This window comes from Podarcis liolepis (genome assembly GCF_965112155.1).
Source record: "Podarcis liolepis genome assembly, chromosome: 7".
Taxonomy (NCBI): Eukaryota; Metazoa; Chordata; class Lepidosauria; order Squamata; family Lacertidae; genus Podarcis; species Podarcis liolepis.
This window is the reverse complement of record NC_139561.1, coordinates 33,822,743-33,849,456: the sequence shown is the minus strand read 5'-3', so window position 1 is coordinate 33,849,456 and position 26,714 is coordinate 33,822,743. Positions and strand designations below refer to the sequence as shown.

The following is a 26,714-nucleotide window of genomic DNA, read 5'->3' as shown; positions in this document are numbered from 1 at the left end:
AGAGAGAGAGAGAGAGAGAATATGCATGTCTAAATATGGACAAGATCAGAGGAGAGGGAAATTGATAAAGTGTTTGGAGACAGAATTTCAGAGGCAGATGTTGCGGGCTGCATTTCAGACGGGGGAACGGGAGGGAAAGGGAAAAATATATTAGTCCCAATGCATCTATTTTTGGAAGATGATTTGGACTCACTCATGGCAACATGGCTGCGTTCAACTTTGAGGGACCTGGTGCATCTTTTTTCTCTCTCCCCTTTCTCTGACCAGGATTTTGTGTGCTTTGCAGAGGATTAAATGCAGAAGCTGTTTTCCGTTGTTATTATTATCAGGTGAGGGGTATGAAGGGCTGCATTTGTTTTGGGGAATCAGAGATGAAGCATGAATGGCTGGGTGCTGTTGGCTGCACTTGTTTCTGCAAGAGTACGAGGGCAGGATTAGAGAGAGCCAGCACAGTGAGGTTGCTTTTGGACAGATGATACATTTTAAATGCATTATTGCTGGAAGCAGAGGGGGGAGCAAGGAGGATTAGTGGCTAGCTGTTGACTGCAACGGAGAAATGCATTTAATTAAGGGAAGGAGGAGATGGAATTAGTGGCCAGCATTTGATTTCGGATGAGTGACCCCATGCTTGGAAGTATTCCTTGGTGCAGGGGGTGGATAGAAATGGCCAAAAGCAATGACTTGCAGCAGTGGAATATTTGATTTTCGGGAGGAAGACAAATTGAATTTTTAAGACAGAGGGAAAGAGGCTTTTGTTGTTGTTGTTTAATTCCACAGAGCTTCTTTGCAAGGAGTTGTCCCTCTAACACTATGTCAAGCATGCTGTCCATACATTGTCTATTTTTGACAAAGGGAGGGGGCAGGATTACATTAGGAATCCTAAACATTAGGAAGAACTTCCTGACAGTAAGAGCTGTTCGACAGTGGAATTTGCTGCCAAGGAGTGTGGTGGAGTTTCCTTCTTTGGAGGTCTTTAAGCAGAGGCTTGACAACCATATGTCAGGAGTGCTCTGATGGTGTTTCCTGCTTGGCGGGGGGTTGGACTCGAGGGCCCTTGTGGTCTATTCCAACTCTATGATTCTATGATTCTATGATTTAAGTTCCTTGAGGAGCTGCCTCAGGTCCCCTACAAGTCCAGATCCATGATCCCTCAGGTGTGAGGACCTGCGAAGAAAGATGCTCTGCACATGCTCAGGGACACTCTCATTTAATGCATTGCAATGTAAATTCTGTATTTCTAGGTTCGAGGACTGGTTAGCTGAGGCTCCAAACTGAGCTCTGGTTTAACCTACAAAGCACCCTCTTGCTTGTAATCTGATTACCTTCAACTTCTTCCCTATGTATCTTAATGGGGCATTAGAATCAACTAGAGATTTACAGAGTTTTATTGTGCTTTTCACAATAACTTATTGGTGGTGGTATTGCCGTTATGGGGGGGGATGCAATCACAAAAAATACAGTGGGTCCCGAAAACATACATCTCATGTTTCAAAAACAGAGGAATAGGAGGAGATGAAGCAGATATTTATTTCAGAATGCAGATGAGAAACCTGGATTTCAGAGCAAACTATTGTGTGTGTGTTTTCTACAGAAGGGACAAGGGAGCTGTAGACCTCCAGATGTTGCTGGGCTCCATTTCCCATCTGCTCTTGCCAGTTGGCAGGGACAGTGGTAGCTGTAGCCCATGGATAGGAAATTGCTTCCAGCCAGAGGTCCAGAACTGGAAGTTGCCAGCCCTCCACAAGCCATTCTGACAGATCATTGAGATGGGAAGGGTTCAAAATAGAGGAGGAGCTGGTGATGCTGATGATGATTTCATGAGACATATGCATTTCATGGGAGGTATCATAGCTCAGTGGCAGAACAGCTGCTTTGCATACAGAAGATCTCAAGTTCAATCCCCTGGCATCTCCAGTTATTGAGGTTTTTTAAAAAAAGGATTGTGGGGAAAGGTGAAAGGAATGACTTCTGCCTTAGACCCTGAACAGCCACTGCCTGCTAGACTAGGCAATGCTGGGCTAGATAGACAAGGTGCTCTATACAGTACCTGCCCTTCCCCTGCAGATCATCATTTGCGATATACAATTTTATAATAGCCAACCAACTAAAAGTAATCACATGGTTTGTTTCTGGCATTTTCCTGAGAAACATGGGCAGCTTTGAGACTTCTTGTGCATGCAAGAAAAACATGTATGCACATAATCAGACTCGGGTTCAGATTAATTCCCTGCTGGTACTGTACCTCCTATGTGCAAAGCAGCTTCAAGTGTGTGCTTGTCCAAACAGTGTGACCAGAGACTGGTTTATCTTCAGCGTGCATATTGACCAAATCCTGCACAGCCACCTAGTGTACCATTGGCAGACACTATGTAAACATGAAACATGTAAACACTATGGCACTCAATGTTGTACAATGCAAAGCCCATCTGCAGTTACCGAAGATAGCTTCATTGTGCAGGAGGGACTTTGTCCCCAATTTTACCTTGTGGACCACCTTCATCTTTTGCTGGAGGGCAGTATATAAATCTAATAAATAAAAAATATATGTCAGAATTGCAGTATTAAGGCTGCAAACGTACACACACTTACTTAGGAATTGGGGGGGGGGAGGTTGAAATACAAGGGAGGGATAGTTTCCCCAAACTCCCAGTGACTACAAGCTCTAGGCAGTTCTGCATACGTGTATTTAGAAACATAGTGTGCATGTAAATCAGTCATAGCTGGAAATCTGGTATGTGAGCACATTGCATAAGAGAAGGTCTGGTGTGCGCCCACAGTTGCTTGTTCGCCATATAGCCGTAAGCTGTGGGTGGCAAGGGATTGAGGGTTCATGTGAACACACCTCTATGGCGAGGAGGGTATTTTATTAAAATTATACAGCTTTGCTTGTTTGCACCTAACAGGGCAATCCTTTGCACACCTCCTTACAAACTTTACACCCAGGGAAGTTTGCAGCTTCGATCTTGACTTTTCAGTGGTGGCACCGGCGAGACGGGGACGGGAAATGAGGGGGGATACAGAAGGCATATAGGATATTTCTAGAGGGGCGAGTTGTCTCTCACATGTTCAGCTCTCCAAAAGAAAAATATGTTCATGGCAGGAGTCCAGCAAGTGGAGGATGGGGACAAGTGGGAGGCAAGCGCCTTATATACATCGCGGGTCTTTTTCAAGCTGTGCGCTGGAACAGACCCCAAGCTCCTTCCTCATCCCGGGAAACCAATCCTACTGGACGGCTAAGGCGTCTCTCTCTCGCTCTCTCTCGCTCTCTTTGCAGACGGTGCGCGTCCAGGGCAACGACATCTCCCACCGGCTGCGGCTGTCCGGTGTACGGCGACAGGACGAGGGCGTGTACGAGTGCCGCGTGTCGGACTACGGCGACGAGGACACTCAGGAGCACAAGGCCCAGGCGCAGCTGCGCGTCCTGGCGCGCTTCTCCCCGCCCGACGTGCAGGCGGCCGAGGCGGTCTCGCACATCCAGAGCAGCGGCCCGCGCAGGAGTAGCCCGCCCGGGCGAGCCACGGCCGAGCCGCGCCTGGGGGACAAGCGTCTCCTGCCGGCGCAGGGCGAAGCAGCAGCCTCTTCTTCCTCCTCCTCGTCAGCAGCCTCCATCCCTGCCGCGGCTTCCTCGTCGTCGTCTTCTTCCTCCTCCAACTCCAGCACCACGACTATCGTGGCGGCGGCGGCAGCAGCAGCAGCGTCGTCGGCCTCGCCTCCGCCGGGCAAAGCCACCATCCTCCGCCAGCAGCACGGATCAGGTAGGTGGAGGCGCAGCGACACCCGACGGGGCGCGGCGAGAAGCGCAGGGATCTTCCCGCGGCGCTGCTGGAAGACCTTATCTGGTAGCCGGCGAATGTGGACCATGTCGAGGCCTTGCCAAAAAGTGAGCCGGCGGGACACGGCTGGGTGTATGTAGCAGCATCTCCCGGGAAATGGAAATATTGGGCTCCCTTTTCTGCTTGAGAGAAGGCGATTGCCAGTTTGGAGTCCGCTTTGGGTCTCCTTTCCCAGCTCCTTCCTGCTAATCCTTTTAACAAAAGCATATGGTGTGATTGGAGGAAAAAGCCAAATCCTTGTTCACCTCTTCTTCCTTGAGAAAATATTTCCCGACTATGTCGGGCTAAATTGTCAGAAGTATTACATGAGCGAAAAGATAACAAAATGTACACACGGAATGAGAATTCTGCTGTTGGGACTTAATTTTTTCTGAGTTTTTAAAATCTCATTTTGGTGGCTCAGATGAATTTAATCACCCTCCAACAGCGGGAGGAAATAGATAGATAGATAGATAGATAGATAGATAGATAGATAGATAGATAGATAGGTGAACTCTTTACTGCTTAGATCTGCAACATTTCTTGGTTTGTGTAACATTTCTGAGAATTGAGTCTCATGTAGGCAGAAATAACTTAACGGATAGAAAATTGTCATTTCCCCAACACATTCATTTTTGCTCATGCCTATTTAGTATTCTCTGGTCTGTTTTTTTTTTATTTAATTCCCCCACCACACCACCACCATTTAATATTTTTGTAAGAGTTCAGATATATTTCTGAGCAACTTCTCACAGAATTGTAGAAAAGTAGAGTTGGAAGGGCCCCCAAGGGTAATCTAGTCCACCTCTCTGCAATGCAGGAATAATAGCTAAAGAACCCCTGGCGGATGGCCATTGAACCTCTGTCTAAAAAAACCCAATGAAGAAGAGTCCACCACCTTCTGAGGGAATCCGTTCCACTGTCAAATAGCTCTTAATGATTCTCAGAATGATTCGTGCTCTGAATAGTGCAGTTGAAAAGCTGACACCTTTTCATAGGAACTATTTTTTTACTGCTCAGTACTAGAAAGTGGTTGTAATACACCACTGAAAATGTGGGCTCCATGCAATTTTTGCCTCACTGGGTGCCATTCAGTCTACATGATGGGGATAATAGGTTTATACTATCTTACAATGTTATTATAACGATTATAGGGATAATTTATGTGAATTTTTTTCAGTCCTGTAAAGTACACTATTGTCAACTGCAATTTGGCAGAAGCAAAAATGTTTTCTCACACAAGCCTTCGGTGACAGTTTTAAAGAGTTCTGTCCCACTGCAAAAATTAGCACTGGGAAAATGTTTGTAATAGGGATCCTGCTGAGGCCGCCTTGACTCTTTCTGTGATATGCTTTGTTTTGTTGCGACACCCGTGCTGGAACTGACTCCCTTGGCAGCAGGGCCTGTTGATTTCAAAGAAGCTTATTTCCAGGTGTGATTGAGAATGTAAGAATTTGATAGCAATTCCACAAGACTGTTTGCTTGTGGGAAAGGTAGCAGGCATGGAGAAGTGGGTGCTTAGAGCAGATAGTAAACAAGCTCTGTACATATCAACAAAAGAGAAGATATATGTGCTTCTGAAGATCAAACTATCACCTATCCCTTGTTTATTGGTCTGCCGCATGAGAGCATATTCTTCCTCAACCTGGTGGTCTCCAGACAGGGGCGCCGACTTATAAAAAATATTGGGGGGGCCCATACCGGGGTCCATACTGGCGGCAGGATGGCAGTGGTGCTTTTGCATGCAAGAACCGGCCTGCCCTCCCCAGGCTTCGCACCGGGAGGCAGCCACCCCCTCCTACCAATGTCACCTTAGCCGAACCCAGAAAAAAAGCCCCGCTCCGGCGGCGGGAACTCCCGTCCCCTCCATTCTCCCCTCACCCCGGTCCCTCGCCGGCGACGAATACGCCGTTCCTCAGCCCCGCGGTTCCATTCCTTTCTAAAGTCCCGCCGCTGGGGGTCTTCCTCTGACTGACCGACCTGCCCGCCCCTTCTCAGGAGCTCCCGGTCACTTTGGGAGGCGCGCGCCGGAGTCCCCTGCGCGGTTTTTGGCAAGGTGCCTAATAATTTTCTTAAATTATTGGGGGGGCAGAGCCCCCCCAAACGAATTTTTAAGGGGGCTCAGGCCCCCTCAGGCCCCATGGAGTCGGCGCCTATGTCTCCAGATGTTGTTGAACTACAGCTCCTATAATACCTAGAACATAGGAAGCTTCCTTATCCTTATGAGTCAGACCATTGACCCCTCAAGGGGGTGGCATGCATTTTGGGACTTTTTAGTTTAGAGGAGCATGACAGAAGTTTATAAAATGATGCATGGCATAGAGAAAGGGGATGAAGAAAAGTCCCCTCTCCACTCATGACACTAGAATGCATGTACTTCTGTCCAATGAAGTTGAACATTGGAATTCAGAAAAGATAAAAGGAAGCATCTTCACACAGCACATGGTTAAACTATGGAATTCTCTCCCACGGGAGGCAGTGATAGCCACCAACTTAGATGGCTTTCAGAGAGGATTAGTGAAATTCATGGAGGAGGAGAAAACTATTGATGGCTACTTGCCATGGTTGGTATGCGCTGCTTCCACAGTTGGAGGCAGCAAGGCTTCTGAATACTGATTGCTGAAAACCACGGGATGGGAGGGTGCTCTTGTGCTTGACTCCTGCTTGCTGGTCTCCCACTGGCACCAGCTCAAGTGAGAACAGGATGTTGGAATAGGTGGGTCACTGACCTGATGATGCTCTGCCCCTGAGTTGCAGCCTTTTCCCCGACCACAGGTCATGCCAACTGGAGCTGATAGAAGAGCATTTTGGAGGGTAAAAGTATGGGTGCTCTGAACTAGAAAATCCTCCATTATGAACGCTCATAGCCATTCCTTTTCAAGCCTTGGTTTCATCTGTGAAGTGGTAACAATAATGCTGAACTTTCCTAAAAAGTGCTGTTGTAAGAAATTCTTGGACACTGGAAGGTTGTGACATTAGAACAATAGAACGCTGCCTCCATTTTCCAACACTTTTCTCCACTTTGGAGAGAGAAAAGTGTTGCTGCACTCAGGTCCTGCTTGTGTGCTTTCCATAAACATCCATTGTGGATGCTGGGCGAAATGGACTACTGGCCTGATCCAGAAATGATTTTGTTATGTTTTTAAACTCTGAATGATAATATGATGTATAGTGTAGAGCAGAGTGTCCCCCAGATGTTGTTGGACTACAACTCCCATCATCTCTGACCATTGGCCATGTTTACAGGGGCTGATGAGAGTCCAATAATATATGGATGGCACCATGCTGCCCCCTCCCCCCTATTAAGAGTACTAGACGTCCAAAACAAACATCCCAGAAAAAAAACTTCCAGCAAGATGAAAGAGAGTACATTCTAAGTCAACATCACATTTCTTACTGCATTAATTTCAGTGCTTAGCAGAGTTCAGTACTGGTCACACTATGTTTAACAGAGACAGATCTGACATGCTATGCTCAGAGGGTTACAGCTGTATGTTGTCATAAACTGTCACAACAAATTTTTGCTGGGCTTTATTCATGCCTCGGCCACCATTTCCCCTCTACACACAAATATGTAGAGCAAGAGGTCATTTCTGTCTGTATCAAGACTGGTTCATGTTGCTGTTTATGATAGATGAGCTGACTCCAGAGAGAGCTGTGAAGGAGTATGTGGTACTTTTTTGCCCGCTGGTTCCTATCAATGTGGCATAGATCCTAGAAGTAGAGTAACTGTGTCTGCTTGATACAATGAGAAAAACCTCTCCTTCCAGGAAGGAAGGAGGAAAATCACCCACTGGGGAAGCGGACTCCATGAAGGTTGTTAACTTCATGCTTTAGAGGGGAGCTTCCCTTAAGCATTTTGCTTAAGTGTTGGAAATAGTGGTTGTCAATTCCTAGTGCCAGTGGCGTAGCGTGGGGGGTGCAGGGGGGGCCGGCCACAACATCTGGAGGTTAGGGTTAGGGGGCGCAAATCCACGGGTTAGGGGGCGCAAATCCACGGGTTAGGGGGCGCAAATTACTTGCCTTGCCCCGGGTGCTGACAACCCACGCTACGCCACTGCCTAGTGCTAGTTTTGACCTATAAAGCCTCATGTCGCTCAGGGCCCCAGTAAGTTAGGGACCACCTTTCCCTGCATGAACCCACCTAGATCCTGCTTTCATCATCTGAGCCCCTTCTCCATTTACCCCCTCCAAGGGAGCTGCAGAGGGTAGTAATATGAGAACAGACCTTTTTAGTGGTGACTCCCCAATTGTGGAATGCTCTTCAAAGAGAAATGTGCTTGGTTGCGCTTGGTAAAGGCCATCATTAACAACTTTTAGGTGCCAGGCAAAGACATTCCTGTTCACCCAGTCGTTTGACTCTCAATTGCTGTTCACATGGAATGATGATATCCTAATCTGCATTGGCGTTCATCTTTTAGTAGGATGGAGTTGGATTTCCCCCCTCTTTTTTATGGTATTGCAGGATGAGCACTTTTAGTCAATTAATGATCTTTTGTCTTTTTGATGAATTTTAAATTCTGTATCGTGTATGCCTTTAGAATTGTAAGTCATTTTAAAACATTTTTGTTGTAAGCCACAAATAAATGATGATAGTGGTGGTGATAGGTAGACCCCTTGAAACTGATGGTTATTGCTAAGTCCATTAACTTCAGTGTGTCTGATCTAAGTAGAACACGGATGGAAAGAACCCAGTAATGTAAACATGATGATGGTCATGGTGCTGGTGGTAGCGGACTAGACCAACCCTTCTAGACCAATCCAGCAGGGCTGTTCTTTTGCTGCATCAATGGAGGTTGCCCCATTAGGATAGCACTGCCCCACCAACCTCAATATGACCCACTGGCCTGCCTTACTACTTGCAATAAATCTAGGCGGTTCAGCTTCCTCCTCTTTAGTCTTTCTATTGCCCTTGTAGACCTCAGCAGGGAACAAAATGGCAACCAAATTAGTAGGCTCCGCCTGGCTTTGGCACCACCTACTGTTGGCCTCCCTGCATTTCACCTTTACCAGTCACAATGGGCACCAGGTACTGCTGATGCAAAGATTTAGGGCCGCCATAGCAGGTAATCAATTTGAATCAGAGTAGACATATTGAAATGAATGGCACTTAGTCCATGTTGTCCATGTATTTTAATGGGTCTACTTTTGAGTAAAACTGAGTTGATGCCTCTTTTGGTCTGTGCTGCCTGCACTCATCCTGCTAGAGTCAGAGCTGGTATTTAGTGCAGCTTGCATGCATCAAATATGGAAATTTATGGTTGAAAACTGTTCCATCTAGAGGTGCCTTTAGGAGATGAAAGCATGTATCCAGTGTCAGCCATGCTCTAAAGAGATCCATTGCAAGTAATGAACAAAACGAACTTATGACATTTAATTTTAATAGGTCTACTCTGAGTAAAGGTTAGTTGGATACAGCCCATGTTTTCTATGCTCACCATGGGTAAGCAGTGGCTGAGAGGCAGATGCAGGAATCTACATTCCTGCACGCAACTGGAAGCAACTTTTCTTCACTTTTTAAAAGGTTATTTTGTGTTTAGTTTTTGCACAAGGGATGAGCAGGTGTAAACAATGCATGAATTCAGAAAATTACATTGTGTGGTATGGCTTATTTTTAAAATAAGAGGAATGGAGTAAATCTTGTATGAAAATCATACTTGGGTCCTTTACATGGAAGCTCTTTCCCTGTCCATAGAAGTGCAGACATTAACTGATAGCGGGGTAGAGATGAGGAGACAAGGGCACTCTCTGTGTGTGTAATGGCATACTTTTCTAAATAAGTGTTGGGCAGAACCTCTTGTGATGAAAGAATTGCATCCCTCCCAAGTAAATTGTTACTAGCCGCCACTGTGCCTACCGACCTTCAGCACCCTTAACAAACCACAGCTCCCATGATTATTTGGGAGGAAGCCATTACTGCTTTTATTTTTTTATTTTTAAGATGTCTATACCACCCTTCATCCTGAGGATCTCAGGGTGGTTTACAATATAAAAACATGAAAATGCATAACATAATAACAAACACAAAGAGTGAACAAAACCCCACCATTTAAAATGCCATAGATGGTTGGTTTAGTACAAGGCCTGGGAGAAGAGGAATGTTTTTATCCGGTGCCTAAAGAGATGTAACGAAGGCACCAGGTGAGCCTCCCTGGGGAGAGTGTTCCACAAGCAGGGAGCCACCACAGAAAAGGCCCGTTCCCGAGTTGCCAAACCCCAAAACTCTTGCGAAGGAGGCACATGAAGAATGGCCTCAGATGACGATGGCACGGTCTGGGTTGGTTCATATGGGGAGAGGCAGTATGATACTGCTTTGAATTTACAGTGCAGATGGGGCCTGAGCCTTCCGACTATCAAAGAGAAAAATCAAGCTTCCTGCACAGCTGATTTATTTAGCCTTGCGTAGACCGCCTGTGGGTTGTGAAGTGCATATGCCCTAATGAAACAGCCAGATCAGATTGTAATGGGCACAAAGCCACTCTAACAGATGGGCATAAACATTTGCAGCTAAAAGAGCATGTCTGATATGTCTGTTAGGGCAAAGATCCCCTGCCCCTGATAATCTGGCCTTATCTTTTCTATCTGCTCTATATCTCTGGTGGTTGGACATGTTCCTGAATAGGGGACACCGTGTTAACAAAACCATTTGAAGCCTCCTGCACTGATGATTGGGCAGGAAATGTTGCAGCCAATTAACGGAGAGGCAATCTTAGATCACAAGATAATTCAGTGCAAAGTGGGAAGGTGTGTGGTGGGTGGAGCCAGTCCCAGAATGTGTTCTGAAGGCACAGCTTTGGAGGTCTGGGTCTGGTTAGTGCCTTCATGAGGCATCTTCTGGGGAGGAAGCCCTATTATGAGGCAATCTCAACAGGCATCAGGAGGATGCTGCCAGTGTTCCAGAGCAATATGAAAAGGCAACATCCAGGAGGAGTCAGTTTCAGTCCTCAGCAAGAAGCAGGAGGAGGAGGAGAAGGAGGGGAAAACAGGAGTGAAAGAGGAGTGACACTGAGAGGACAAGGAAAAAGAGGCAGGTGAAGGGAGACGGAGGTGGAGGCAGAAGAGACAGACAGCGAAGCGATACCTCAAAGGGAAAAGTGCAGGAGGGAAAGAGCAAAAGTGAAAGAGTAAAAAGTGGGAGGCCAGCGGCAGGGAGGGAATGAAGGAGAGGGGAGGAAGAGCTGACAGGAAAATTATTTGTTTATTTATATCCCCACCCCATTTCCCCCTGGCTGGGACTCAAAAACAGAGGGGTGTCCAGTGATGCAAAGGGGTAACTAAACTCTAAGAGCAAAGCCTCTTCCAGGAGGTTCTTTGCAAAGATGAGGCCTTCTGAGGCTCTGAGGACTGCTGGGACAGGAAAAACATGGCACCTTCTCTGAGTTCCATCATGGTGAAACAATGGCATGTGAATGGAAGAAACACATAAGCAAACAATGGGAGAGTTCTGGTGCAAGCTCTTAAGCACCGGATTTACGTGCTGATGTCAGTTCTGTCCCCATCAACAGTCTATCCCAGGGCAGTCCACAGGTGGCCCTTGAGACCTTTTCTGGTGGCCCTCAGCAACATTTGACACCCCACCCCACTGGGCTTTGGGAATGAGGCATGATGGCTCTGACAGGGTCCTAGAGCCCTCCATCCTCCTTCCCAAAGCCTAGTTAGTGCTTTCCCAGCTTTGGGAAGGGGGTGGGAGGGCTTTAAGACCCTGCCAGAGCCTTGTGCCTCCTTCCCAAAACCCAGTGCCTTGCTTAGCCAGGGAATGCAGCGCAAAGGGGTGCGTCAAGTTTTGGCCTCTGGAAAAGGTGGAATGAGGAGTGGATGGTTCATTATAAGTGCACCACGAAAGCATCATGGACTTGTTTGTGGACTGCTGCCCCCAGGGAGGCTCACTTGGCACCATCATTACATATCTGCAGGTGCTGGGGGGGGGGGGAGAGAACATTTCTTTTCCACTAGGCCTTTGTGCCTAGTGGAAGTCTCTGTATTGAAGGGTGAAGGGAGTTTCCAGGAGGTCTTCAGTTTTGTGATGTACTAGCAGATGTTTGCGGTACATTTTCTATCCTTGCCTAATTACTGAAGCATTAATAGCACCTCTGCATTTGTTTGATTTAACCTTTCTGATCCTGAGGTTAATAAAAATGTGTGTTTTTTGCAGACACTCTGTGAATAATGTGTTTAAAAGCATCTGTACAAGAAATAGATGCTCAAAACTAAACTCATTAAATGTTTTAATGCATTTGCCTAAGATAATGTGGTGATATGTGTGTGTGTGTGTGTGTGTGTGTGTGTGTGTGCGTGCATCCCAGTTTATTTTGGGATGGAAGGACCTAACAATTTTGGTTGACTCTGCTTCTCCTTTTTCCAATCTGAAATTCAGATCTCCGCCTTTTTGCAGCAATCGGAAGGTTTTTCTTGTATAAAATCCTCATTAAAATCCATCAGCATTTTAGTGAGAATGTCTCCTATAAACACATTTTTAGATGCAGTTTTGACTCATGAACACATCTTTGCAATCTGTTGTTCCTAATACAATGTGTTCTTGCGTGTTATTTTCACTAATATCTTCAATCGGTACGCACACTTTCCCATAATATATGTGTTTTTTCTAAACATTGGTTGGACAACTGAATTCCAAAATTTGGATAAATGCCAGTTTCAAAGCACTGCTGTGTTTCAGTTTGCATACTGAGAATGTGATTTGGCTTTGCATGTGTACTGAATTGAATTTCTTCTCCATCCCTATCTCTGACATCTCCAGTCTTAAAAGGATCAGGTAGAAAGTGATGGGAACTTGAGACTCTTAATGAGCTGCTGCCATTCAAAGCTGATTACAGTGGGCTCTAGTCACTCAAGTTAATTTTGCATAGCCAAAGACCTTTACAAAATACAAAATTTGCAAAGCAACACAAGAATTAGAGGAAAATATTGTTTATGGAAGCTCACAGGACAACTGTTAATAGCTGTGTATACCATCCTAGGGGTAACAAAGCATGGGATTAAAATTGATAATACATTATAATTATTGATATGGCTAGGGCTGTGAGATGGCCGGGGAAAATGGGCCTGGTGTAAGGCAACTTCCCATGTTGCTAATATTGTTCTTCCCCAATTATCCTAGTCAATAGACTTTGGATGTGGAACCTGATACCCTACAGCTCCTATCAGGCTGAGCCAGCATGTGAATGATATGGGATGATGAGTGTTGTAGTCCAACAGTACTAAACTAGACGAACCAATGGTCTGGCTCGATATAAGGCAGCTTCCTGTGATAGGAGGCGCCTGTGTGGTTGCTAGACTCCAATTCCCATCAGTCCCAGCCAACATGACAAATGGTCAAGGATGATGGGAATTGTAGTCCAGCAGTGTCCAGCCAGTGTGGATTTCAACCACATTGGCTACCCCTGGTACATACAGTACTGTCACTTCACTAACAGACCCTCCAAGTGTCTCTGTTTTCCAGGGACCGTTCTGGGTTTACAGAAGCTGTCCCTGGTTTCTGATTTGATCCCGGAATATCCCACTTCTCCTTAGGATGTCCCTATTTTCATCGGAGAAATGCTGGTGGGAATAGAGTTATGCAACTCCCAAACCAAGGAGATAAGTAACTATACAACCTTTAGAAGACATCTGAAGGCAGCCCTATATAGAGAAGTTTTTTGACGTTTAATGTTTTATTATGTTTTTATATATGTTGGGAGCCATCCAGAGTGACTGGGGCAGCCCAGTCAGATAGGTGGGGTATAAATATGATGATGATGATGATGATGATGATGAAATAGGACATTCTTCTTTTCATCAGAGAAATGTGGGAGGGTGTGCACTAACTTTGCCCATTTTAACAACTAAGGGCTACAGCCTTGTTTCCTGATGTAGAAGAGATCTGGGTCCAGCAGCTAGTCTACTTATCCTAGGTATATTAAATAACACAAAGGATATTTGCCGTAATTGAAACCAGGGTTCTTAAATGTCACTAGGCAAGAAACATGCAAAAGGAACTTTTTATTAAACATGCATCACTAGAGTTTTTAAAGCCAGGCTTATTAAGGACTCCCTTGAATCAAGGGGTTGTTGTTTTTTTGTAATGGGATGTTAATTAATTCCTAGAGTATGAAAAATGTCCTTAGAGTCCACCAGAGGAAACAGATAGGTGGTTGAACTTCTTCATTTGGAAAGTTTGTGATGGTCGAGAGCTATATGTGTCAGTGCTTAATTCTTAAAATAAGGGTTCAGACGTGCCTGGAATGTGGAGTCCCTGCTATGAACACACACTCTTTTTTTAAAAAAAAAGAGTCCCTTAAGGACTAGTAGATTTATTGTGGTGGCTGTTTTCCTAGATTAGAGTTCATCTCGTCTGATGCATGCCTGGAACATTGTTCTCAGATGGCTGATGTACAGACAGGAATGCAAAAAGAGGAGTCCCCAAAGTTACACAGGTACACAGAATATTTGCCTCTTAAAGATGGAGGTGGATCTGCATGAGAGTTGGATTTTATCTTTCCCAAAATAGGGGATTGGCTTCTGTATGTTTCATCTTTCCAGCAACCCTGGGTGCTACATGAAACCTGCAAAGGTTGTAGTTTAGGGCTCCTCCAAGTTTACAGAGAGGTTAGACTCTATTCAGGCTTTACTGAGCATTGATCCTGATTTGTTTGTGCAGAGGTCAGTGCTGGATTACCGAATAGGTAGACTAGGCATGTGTTTAAGGCACCAGCAAAACAGGAGCACCCAACTAATTGAGGATTTTTTTTAATTAAAAAAGAAGAATTTGACATTTTATTTTATTTTTAATCATCAAAGTAGTCATCATTCTTCTAATGTTGATTATTACTAAATGCTCCGCAGATCACTCTTTTTCTTGGCTGAAATGAAAAAATCTTCAGATAACAACAATGTGTAAGGACAGACTTGATTCACTTTCTCCACTGTGTCTGGAAGCGAGCTTGCTTTGTCGAGTCAGCTTCAATGAACTTTTCAAGAATTTTGCCATCAGAAAACTAGAAAGAAGCCGTTTTAATTTCAGCATGCATGGTAGATTTGTCTCATTTTTTTAAAAAAAAAAATTCTTTCCATTTTACAGTTTCGTGTTGTTTTTATTTAGAATTATGTATGGAGGGGCACCACCATCTTTTCAGTGTTTAGGCCCTCTAAAGGTTTTAATCTGGCCCTGGGAGAGATTATACGACAATGAGCATTCGTCGTGAATTCATCAAGATTTGTTTGTATGGTGATTTCAGTTCATTTTCCTAACCACAAAGGTACCATTTAAAAACAAAAACAAACAAATAACATGGATTTGTTGCAGCAGGGCAGCAGATCCACTTTAATTATCCAAACCTAGATTTCTAACCTGCACTTAACTTCCCCCTTGCAAAAGCCTGGAGGTAGCCGGAGTCTTACTTGAATTCTTGCTACCTATTTCCACAGAGGCACCTGGAGAATGGCCTACATTTAAAGCAGTAGCATGCCACTTTAAACAGCCATAGCATCTCCCAAAGGATCCTGGGAACTGTAGTTTGTTACGGGTTCTGAGAGTTGCTAGGAGACTCCTATTCCTATCACAGATTGCTATATCAATCTGTATAGCAATCAAAGAGTAGTTCTGTAAGTGGCATAGGGGGTCTTCCTAACAGTTTGCAACAGAAACAAATTAAGTTATAAGGCTCCTTTTGTGGGGTGTTTGCAGTAATAGAATAACATTTATGCCTTTAGGGTTTGTCATTATCTGATGGGGCAGGTCTTTCCTCTAATCCAGATGTGTGTGGGACGACTTACAGATATATAATTATGTGTAGTAGGTGGGAGAGACACCCTGTGAAACCTTCTCTCCTTTAAAAAAAATAATTGGAAGATACAACCAATATAGTCATTAACTGTGAAATGTCTGAGAAAAGAGACTGTTCCTGCTGAGAGTTCACAAACCCAAGATTTGCTTGTAAATACATCCATCAATGCTGTGAGTCTACCCCAAAAAACAAAAGTTTTGCTAGCACAGTCGCTTTCATATACCTATAGTAGTCACTGATAGTATGTTAGCAGCTTGGAATCTGAAGCCCCAGGATCATAATTGTCCATGGGCTAACGACAGTGGACAACAGCATCCGTCTCTAAGGCCACTACCTTGAAATGTGCTGCCCTCAAGAAAGCTGCCAATTTAGGATACCCTCACTGCTCTCGCTGCCCAAAATCCCTGGGGCAACAGGAGCAGCATTGAGGCCAAGTGGATACCCAAACCAGGAAGTTCAGTGGCTATCTGGCAACACAAGGTCTCCAATACTGAGTTCTATGTGGGAAGATGACTTCAGAATCATGCTCTGTATCATGGCTATGCTGATGCTCTAGAAAGCGGTGAGGCAACTAAAAAAAATGTTCAGGTGAGGCTTAGCTACTGCTAATGCAACACCCCTTCTTTCCCATTTCCTAGTTCTGCTTTCCTGCTTAGCTCAGGGGTAGAGAACCCTGTGACCCTTAAGATATGGTTTGGATTCCCAACATTTGATCACTCTGGCTGAAGTTGATGGGAGTTGGAGCACAACAATATTTGGAGGGCCACAGGTTTCTCATCCTTGCTTTAGCTGGAAAAGTCCTGTTTTTTAAAAAAAACCTTCTTCCTGATCTGCTGGACAGCTCCTTTCATAATACAGCAACGGTAGCAGGAACTGCAACAGTAAATAGGTGTTTAACAGGGCAGTTTTATACAGTGGTACCTCGGGTTAAGAACTTAATTCGTTCTGGAGGTCCATTCTTAACCTGAAACTGTTCTTAACCTGAGGTACCACTTTAGCTAATAGGGCCTCCCGCTGCCGCCGCGCCGCCAGAGCACAATTTCTGTTCTCATCCTGAAGCAAAGTTCCTAACCTGAGGTACTATTTCTGGGTTAGCAGAGTCTGTAACCTGAAGCGTCTGTAACCCGAGGTACCACTGTATATGCCTTCCCAGGCACAAGCCCCCTTGAGTTCAATGGGACTTACTCCCAGGTAAAGATCAAAGCATAAGAACATAAAAAGAGCCTGCTGGATCAGACCATCTAGTCCAGCAGTGGCCAAACAGCTGCCTGTGAAAAAACAGCAAGCAGGATTTGAACTCAAGAGCCCTCTCCCCTTCTGTGGTTCCCAGCAACTGGTATTCAGAAGCCTTGCTGCCTCTAACTGTGGAGGCAGAGCATGGTGGCTAGTAGTCATTGATAATCCTCTCCTCCATGAATTGGTCCATTCCTCTTTTAAATCCATCTCTGCCTCCTGTGGGAGTGAGTTCCATAGTCTAACTATGTGCTATGTAAAGAAGTCCTTCCTTTCATCTGCCATGAATCAACCTTAGTTAAGAATATAAGAAGAGCCTGCTGGCCTGTCTAGTCCACCATCCTGTTCTCAAAGTAGCCAGTCAGATGCCTGTGGGAAGCCTGCAGGACAAGAGCACCCTGCTCACCTGCGAATCTCAGCCACAAATATACATAGGCAAGATGTCTCTGACACTGGAGTTGGTTCCATGCTGGAGTCTTTTTCCTTCTTTCTTTTCTGTGAAGCAAAGCCAACGTTTTTATTAACAAGGGCCAAAAAGGTCTGGAAGTAGAGAAGAAAAGCACAGCAATTGTGAGTATTTTGAAAGGACCCGGTTTGTGTTGTTGCTGTTGTGTTGTTCCCCCCCACCGTACAAATCTCTGACAGCATTGTATTAGGAGGAAGATGAATTGATTATAGGTTTTTAATTTAAGGAGTGCGTCTTGTGGCAAGTGCACAATGCCTGTATGTACCACTGCGTTCCTGCGAGCAAGGCAGGAACAAAGCAACTGTGTGCATCAATATTAAACAGCTCCTGTTGGTTTTTGCATTGGTAAAAGCCAGGGTGTCAGTGAAACGGGGGGTTATTTGTCACAACAGTCCTTAGCAACCGTTATTTTTGCATTGCTGGGCTGTTACCAACGGGGAGGCAAATTGCTGTCATCAGGGAAGTGGAGCACTTTAGCAGAACAGCGGAATCTGTATCTTGCGAATATGGCTCTGGGCAAGGAAAGGGTGTCACCATTCAGTCCGGCACCTTTTCTGACTTCAAAAGGACAAAGCTTAGTAGGGAGAGAATGATGGTTGGGAGGCATGCGATGCACCAGCCCTTGCTGAACACACGGAGGTACAAGGGAGACTGGCTGGAAACCTGAGGCCGCACTGAATTCCATGAAGGAATGGCTCCGATCTGGTGGAATGCTCTGTCACGAGAGACTAGGGCCCTGTGGGACTTGAGACCTTTCCGCAGGGCCTGCAAGACAGAGCTGTTCCACCAGGCCTTTGGTCAGGGCACAGCCTGACTCCCTCCTTTGGTAATGCTCACAGAACTCTAGCCCAGTGGTTGCCATTAATTTGATTTGAATTAATTTTATAATGAAATGATTTTAGAATGTTGTATTATTTTATTGTTGTTAGCCACCCTGAGCCCGGCTTCGGCTGGGGAGGGCGGGATATAAATAATTTTTTTAAAATTATTATTATTATTATTATTATTAAGGAAGAGAGGCAGGGCAGAGATCTTCCAGCCACCCAGCCAGCCATGCCCTGCTGAAATGATACTCCATTCCACCTCCTCCCTCAACTGGTTTTACATCCCCCACCCCACCCCAAACAGTTGGCATTCTGTAGCAGCTACAAAGCACACTCTGTCTTCATATGGCTGTTTTTGAAGTTTTTCCTTCCCCCAATAATAATAATAAAATGTCTCTGTACTTCTGCAGACTCCTGTCTTAAACCATGGACAGCAGCTGTAAGTCACTGTCGACAATACTGAAATAGATCAGCTAAGATCTGACTTGGTCCAAGGCAGCTTCCTATGCTCCTAGGTCTATAAAATTTGGCAAAGTGTCTATAGAGATGTTTTCCTCCACTTCTTGACGATTAGGAGATTCAGGACAGGCAAGGAAGGAACTACTTCTTCACATCATGCGTAGTTAACCTGTGGAATTCACTGCCATAAGACATGCTGATGGCTGCAGACTTAAGGCAGCTTTCTTTATTATTATTTCACAAAATGCACATACTGTTTGATTATTATTTTTTAAGACCTCAAAAAGAACAACACAGCAAAATTACCAGTTAAAAAACAGTGACGTAAAACATCTGCTTCAATCTGCACTTCTAACCATTGAGGCTACCTGGGCCTCCAGTGACGAAACTGGATGCAGAAGCACCCACCCCAGATTGCAGACTTGCTCCTTCAGGGAGAGGGAATCCCACCCAGGTTAGGCAATTGTACCAATGTCTTGGTCATGGGAACTACTGGCCTTGTTTTGCCGGGATTCAAGCTCAGCTTCCTTTTCGCCATCCCTCTCACCTCTGCATCCAAACACGGATACAGGGACTGCACAGCTCTCCTAACTCAGATGTTCTGGAGAAACAGAGCTGAGTGTCAACAGCATAATGATGGCACATTGGCCCCAAATTCCTCAAGACTGCTCCCAGCTTTCAACAGGCATTATACAAATTCGTGACAAATAAGCCTATCAAATGGCTGTGTCCTGCTACCTCCAGGAGTATGCTTCTGAATACCTGTGGTTCATGAGCGACACTGGGAGTGGGTTATTGCCCTCAGGTCCTGCTTGTGGGCTTTCTAGAGGCACCTTTCTGTCCAGTGAGAAACGGGATACTGGCCTAAATACTGGCCTTTGATCTGATCCATCTCTTTTCGCATTCTCATGAAGTATTCTAAGCAATGGAAAGTGCTGTAGAAATATTAAGCATCGTTGCACCACACATCTAAGAGATCCACACAGGCATACAGAAGAAGCAAATTCAACTCAGTTTGACCCACTGGTCTGCAAAAAATTGACCAAGTGTTGAACTATGATGCTAAGCCTAACGTTTTATAGGGTTATGACCTGATCCCTTTAAAGATTAATTATCTAGCACTGTGCTGTCCTACTCACAAGACAGATCAGAGATTATTCTCAAAAGACAGGGAAATATCCCTGGGGATTCTACAAGCCATCTGTTGTAAACCAACATTTGCCCTGCATTTTTAAACTTCCGCAGTTTGCATGCAGGAAAAGATTAATATGCATTGAGTGGTTTAACAATCAACTCCTCTTCCCAGGGAACTCTGAGAAATGTAGCTCTGTGAGTGGAATAGGAGGCCTGCGAACAACTCTCAGCACCCATAACAAACTACAGAACCCAGAATTCTTTGGGGGGAGCCGAGACTGATTAAAGTGTGAGGCAGAAACTATCCCACACCCTCCCCCTTTGTGTTTCCCAGCAACTGGTATTCAGAGTAGGGCTGAGCGATATATCAACATATCGTCCAAAACCAGTTTGAGGTCCATATCATGATACAGTGGTACCTCGGGTTACGTACGCTTCAGGTTACAGACTCCGCTAACCCAGAAATATTACCTCGGGTTAAGAATTTTGCTTCAGGATGAGCGGCAGCAGGAGGCCCCATTAGCTAAAGTGGTGCTTCAGGTTAAGAACAGTTTCAGGTTAAGAACAGACCTCCAGAATGAATTAAGTTCTTAACCCAAGGTACCACTGTACTGGTTTCATAATTTTTGACCTGGCAATTTATTGCAAATCGGGAGGGGGGGTGTTATGCAAAAATCACAATATAGAAAAAAAAACCATGAACCTAGCCAGTTCCTCTTCATAATTCCATCCTTATTTCATATATTAGTATATTGCAATGTTTAGCTGGTGATATATCACAAAGCTCAAAACCAGATATCACCCAACCCTGCTGTTCACTTCTACATAGTTCCATCCTTATTTCAAACATCGTGGTATATCGTGATGTTGAAAATCAGGTATCACTCAGCCCTAAATCAGTGTCAAAGTATCTCTCTGATTTGGGAGGTAATGAAGCCATCCTAACTAACAGCCGCTGGAGATTGCACATCCCTGAGAGTTGTGCTTCTGTAAAGCAGCCAGGAATTTTGTGCCATGTCATTGTCAGTTCTTTCAGAATGCTGCTTCTATCCAGTGGGCTGGAAGCCATGACATTTGAACTGGCTTCAAGCTTATTTAAATAAACTTAGAATGCAGATGTGTCAAGCAGATGGGGCAGAGGCCATTGTCTGGTCACAGCAAAGTGCAAAGAAAGCTACAGTCTGGGGTTAGATCAGCTCTGAAACAGACTGGTTGCAGCAGCTGTGCCTGTACTAAATGCTCTTCCATCAGCTCCTTTTGAGATACTCCAAATGGCAAAGGTTAAATGTGGTATATAGGGACACAGGAAGCTGTCTTATACCCAGACCATCAGTAGAACTTGTTCAGTGTTGTCTACAATGGCTGGCAGAGGCTCTCCAGGGTATCAGGCAGAAACCCTACCTGGAGATGCCAGGGATTGAACCTGAGACCTTCTGCACACAAAGCAGGTGTTCTGCCACTGAGCTACATCCTGCCCCATGGTCAATCTAGGTGATCTGTGCTGATTTTTGTCTTCATTGAACTTGACAGGCATAGGAAATGGTCTTATCCCAAGCCAGACCACTGGTCCATCTATTGCCTACATGCTGCCTGGCAGTGGATGCTTTCAGAGCTTTTGACTCTTCCCCAACAGTACCGTGTTTCTAAGAGAGTCTTGATGGAGACGCTTAGTGAACCACTGGATTTGCGGCAACTCCCAAGCCACATAATTTGCAAAGCAATTCTGCAAATAATTGCTTTTCCATCATCATGAATTCATTTTTATATTTGTTGCAGATTTTATTGCAGAAGGGTAGCCAGGTAGCAGAGAAGCTGAAATGTTCGAATCCCATTGGTACAAGTGGGACTTAACAGAGCATCCCCATATATGTTTATTCAGATATAAGCCTTTTTAATTGCAGTGGGGCTTGCTCCCCAAGTGAACACTGGATTGCAGGCACACACAATTTTAAGCTGCAAAAGCAATAGATACTTGCTTGGGGGCAAACCCAAATAATGGCTTGCATCCGCTCCTGATTTGCACCACAGACAGCATTTTTTATTCCACTCTGCATCGTCTGCAATGCAAGTCAGAGGAGTTGTTAGTTCCTATGTGCAGCTGCCAATCATCCAGAATTGCAGTCACTGAGGGACCTGTGTGCCTGTGTGAAATGGAGTGTAACTTTTCCTGGATCATACTCAGGTTTGATCAGTCTTTCAGGGATGATATATATTTAATGAATAGCACATCTTGGAAATAAGTTCAGGTTGTAGTGAAGGGTGGTTTTCTTTTTAAGGGTGTATGATTTGAGCTTCTATCATAATAGCCTTGACATTTTAAGCATCTCAAAGTATCTTCTTCTTCGGCGATCACTCGTAGCTGAGTAAGATTGTCTTCCATAAACACGGTTTTAACAATGAGTCCGTAGGTGACTGTGGAGGCCAATTCTGGATCCACACGTCCTTCACAGTGGGGACATTGGTTTCCAGGTGGGAGCTGATCACGTTGTAGATTTGCCAAGCATGCCTTCCTTGTAGCATGTTTCTCCCTTGCGTCCTGAGTTCGAGTGTCTTCAAACTATATTTAGGCTGCAGTTAACTATTGATTTAAGTGGATCTGCTGCACAGTGTCTGGTCATTTAATCTAAGACCTGCGGGGGCTGTTTGCGAATTACCCAGCAGTGAGAGAAAGGCACCGCATGCACAGAGGCACTCCTTCTACTGTTTACGTTTTGCAGAGCTCAGGCCTGGAACTCTCTAAAAATACATCATGCTGCAGGGATTTCCGTGTGTACTCATGGCATTGCTGGGGGGTCAGAAAGCAATTTTGCTCCAAGCCATGTTGGTTAGAGGCTCTGCAAGCTATCACATCCTCTCCTCCATGAGGTTGTATGATTGCTTCCCAAATTTGGGGGGGGGGGTGGAATCTGTAGCACTATGTGTATTTTACATGTAATTACATACCACTGTGTGAATATATTTTCTTTCAAAGTGGGATATAAATGTGCTTAATAAATTAAATTAAATAACCTTTGGGTTTCCAAATACATCACTATGGCCAGTAGCTTAGACTGCTTTAAAAACAAAACAAAACAGGATTAGACAAACTGAAGGATCAGTGGAACTGACTCCCACAGGAGGCAGTGATGGCCACCAACAAAGATGGCTTTAAAAGAAGAGTCGACAATTTAATGGCAGATGAAGCTACTATTGGTTACTAGCTGTGATGGCCATGCTCTACCTCCCCAGTTGGAGGCAGTAATGCTTCTGAATACCAGTTGATGGAAACCACAGGAGGGGAGGGTGCTCTTGAGTTCGAATCCTGCTTGTGGGTTTCCCACAGGCATTTCTCTTTCTAAGTTCCGTTCTCCACATTTCCTTATCAGCGAGCGAATCATGAAAATTCATCTGCATTTTTGTGCACTTTCTCCCTATTATGCACTTTTTTGCAAACTATATCTGCTGATGCAATGCATATTTTCGTACATTATTGCCATGAATGGGACGTGGGTGGCGCTGTGGGTAAAACCTCAGTGCCTAGGACTTGCCGATCGCATGGTCGGCGGTTCGAATCCCCGCGGCAGGGTGAGCTCCCGTCTTTCGGTCCCAGCTCCTGCCCACCTAGCAGTTCGAAAGCACCCTCAAGTGCAAGTAGATAAATAGTTACCGCTTTATAGCGGGAAGGTAAACAGCATTTCCATGCGCTGCGCTGGTGCTGGCTCACCAGAGCAGCTTCGTCACGCTGGCCACGTGACTCGGAAGTGTCTGCGGACAGCGCTGGCCCCCGGCCTCTTAAGTGAGATGGGTGCACAACCCTAGAGTCGGACACGACTGGCCCGTACGGGCAGGGGTACCTTTACCTTTTACTATTGCCACGAATGTATGGATTCTTATACACACACTCCCCCACCCCATACACTTTTTAGTATACATCACTCAGTTGAAGAAACACATTGCAAAATTTGAAGGTGTGCAATCTTGGAGAGAGAACCAAGTTTTGATGCACAGAGGGGGTTTTTTGCAAAAAGTGTGAATTGTGTCATTTCTCATTGAAGCATGAAAAGAACCCAGTTTCTCTCCATCCCTAGAAAGGAGAAGAAGCTTCTTCTGATTCCCCTCTTCATCCATCTACACAGCATCAGTATTGTTCTGCTTTAAGGGAGCAGTATATGTGCCTTTGGGGACACGGGTGGCGCTGTGGGTTAAACCACAGAGCCTAGGACTTGCCGATCAGAAGGTCGGCGGTTCGAATCCCAGTGATAGGGGTGAGCTCCCATTGCTCAGTCCCTGCTCCTGCCAACCTAGCAGTTTGAAAGCACGTCAAAGTGCAAGTAGATAAATAGGTACCACTCCGGCGGGAAGGTAAACAGTGTTTCCGTACGCTGCTCTGGTTTCGCCAGAAGCGGCTTAGTCATGCTGGCCACATGACCTGGAAGCTGTACGCCGGCTCCCTTGGCCAATAAAGAGAGATGAGCGCCGCAACCCCAGAGTCGGCCACGACTGGACCTAATGGTCAGGGGTCCCTTTACCTTTTATATGTGCCTTTACATTGGCTGGTATTTCGCTTGTACCAAAAGCTCAGACGTGTGAGCTCACCTTTCTTTTTTTAACACACACAGCTAATCCATGGTGATGCAACCCTACACAAATATTTATGCAGAGCTTTTAATTACAATTGCGTATGAACAGTGGAGGCCAGCCATATTCCTGCAAGGTGGCTTCTTGGAACGCTCTTTGGGGCTCTCCAAATTGGATTGCACTGAAATCTAATAGCAGGGATGCAGACAGGGGGATGAGTGTTATCGATTGATAGAGGCAGAGAAGAGTGCACCTTTTTGCTTGCTTTTTATCCCTTTTCATCATCTAGGCAATAAGATATTTTATTGTTTCGATCCACGCAAGCTGTAATCAACCGTAGAATTTATGTTCCAAGTATGCCTTTATTTATTTTCAAATAAATAAGGCAGGGGGGAAATAAGATTTCTTTTAAAAGAATATCTTTGAAGCTCTAAACATTGAATGGAGTTCAGCATCTTCATGCTCACAATCAGCATGCATTAGACAACAATATTGACTATGGAGCCAGCCAGCCCTATCTCAGTTGTGAGCATAGATCAGTCCAGAAAGATTTGTAGTGGTTAGACCAGGGGTTGTCAACCTGGTCCCTACCGCCCACTAGTGGGCGTTTCAGGATTCCAGGTGGGCGGTAGGGTGTTCTACGGCACAAGCTGAATCCTCCTTCCATTGAGCACTGGTGGGTGGCAAGGAAATTTGACCATAAAGAAAGATGCATTTGTGGGCGGTAGCTATAAAAATGTTGACTACCCCTGGGCTAGACAGAACAATCCAAGAGTTCCCTTCGCCTATATACAGATTAGGAATGACACCCAGCCTGGACAATGAACATGGGATGTGTTGTATTTATGGACATAAACTTCTAAAAATGGTCCTTGCATTATTGGTCCATCATCTAACCGGCTACTGCCACAGGTTGCACACCTCTGCTCTAAACTGCCTGAACTGAAGGCATTCTCTGTGGGGTATGTGGGGAGCCTGTGGCCCTCCAGATGTTACTGAAGCACAACTCCCATCAGCCCCAGAAGAAATGGCCAAGGCTGATGGGAGTTGTAGTTCAGCAACACCTGACAGGTCAAAGGTTCCCCATGCCTGCACTGTGTCCACTCAGTGCTTCACCAAAACACTAAAGTTATCAATGATTCTGAACTTCTGCAAAAATTAAACCTTTCTCTTCTTTCTTTCTCTCTCCCTCCCTCCTTCATTTTTCTTCCTCTTGTTCCCTCCTAGGTACTGAGCCAATTTACGTGACAGATCCTTTCCTCTATTCGTTCCTGTTGATGTTCCATAAGCTTGTACACTTATTCTTAGACCACTGATGGACTTCTTTATCTGATAATCCTCAGCCAAATGAGAAGGAAACTATTTAAAACAAAAACACACGGAAAAAGAACCCTCAATGAGAACTAGAATCTTAAAGATGGACAGAAAGAGACTGGAAAAGAAGCATGAACACATTCAACAAGGGGAGGGGTAAAGCATATTTTTGGGACATTACACAAAGGTCAGTCACCTGAAATAATGCATCTAGTTTCGAGATTCTATGGTATCAATGCCCTGTTCCACACAAGGTAGCTATTATTTCTCTCTTTTCCAACGCCTTTTTTTTCTAAACCTTTCCTCTGACAATTAATTTTGCACGAACTGTTGAACAGTTGCTTTTATGATGATATGTAAAGACATGGGGGGGGGCCAAAGCCCTTCTAAGGAAGGGTCCTATTTTTTAGTAGATTATTGTGGTTAGGCTTTTTATTTTTATTTTTATTATTTCCTTTCTCTTCCTCCCTTCCCCTCCCCCTCTTTTTTAATTAAATTATTTCTTTTGGGGGGAACTATTGATTTTTTAAAAAGGCACATCTTACCATAATGGATATTCACTGTCGATAATATTTATTTTTAAATATAAAAAAGAGAAAGATTGGAAACAAGGTAAGACATTTGTTTATAAACCGTATTGTATATTGCTGAATAACAGTTGAATTAAAAAAAAGAGATTTTGAAATAACATTTCTGCATTGAGGTATAAATTTCCACCAAAAAAAAAAAGCAACCCATGAAAAATCCAACATTGTGCTGCTAGATTTCTTAGAGCAGGGAGGCTTCCTATAGGTTTTTTTCCTCATGTAAAGATGCACGCATAAATACCATTAATCTTTAGACCTAATGCTCATTCTCCCCTGCTTTCAGATGGGTCCATAAAGGGAATTGGTCATTGTTCCTATCCAGATGTGAGGGGCTTGTGTCCCTCCAGCTGTTGTAGAACTACGACTCCCATCAGTCCTGGAAAACATGGCCAGTGGCCAGGAGTGATGGGAGTTGCAGCCCAGCAACATCTGGGGGGCCAAAGTTTCCCCACATCTGTTCTAAGCATAACCAGCAGTTGCTCGCAAACCAGTTCTCTGGAATCTACCAGCATCTGTCACTGAACAGAAATCCATGGGGCAGGATGAGA

The 26,714-nt window shown here is 44.9% G+C and overlaps 1 protein-coding gene across 2 annotated transcripts in view; it reads left to right on the top strand.

Moving 5' to 3' along the window:
* The window catches only part of VSTM2B (V-set and transmembrane domain containing 2B), a 39,096-nt gene extending 13,454 nt beyond the window's left edge, over positions 1-25,642 (top strand). For both annotated transcript variants that reach the window (XM_083513818.1, XM_083513817.1), the window contains exons 5-6: positions 3,275-3,755; positions 25,493-25,642. In XM_083513818.1, the coding sequence (XP_083369944.1) occupies positions 3,275-3,755; positions 25,493-25,581 (570 nt within the window). In that variant the 3' untranslated portion in view covers positions 25,582-25,642. The remainder of the gene's footprint in view (positions 1-3,274; positions 3,756-25,492) is intronic.
* Positions 25,643-26,714: the final 1,072 nt, after the last annotated feature.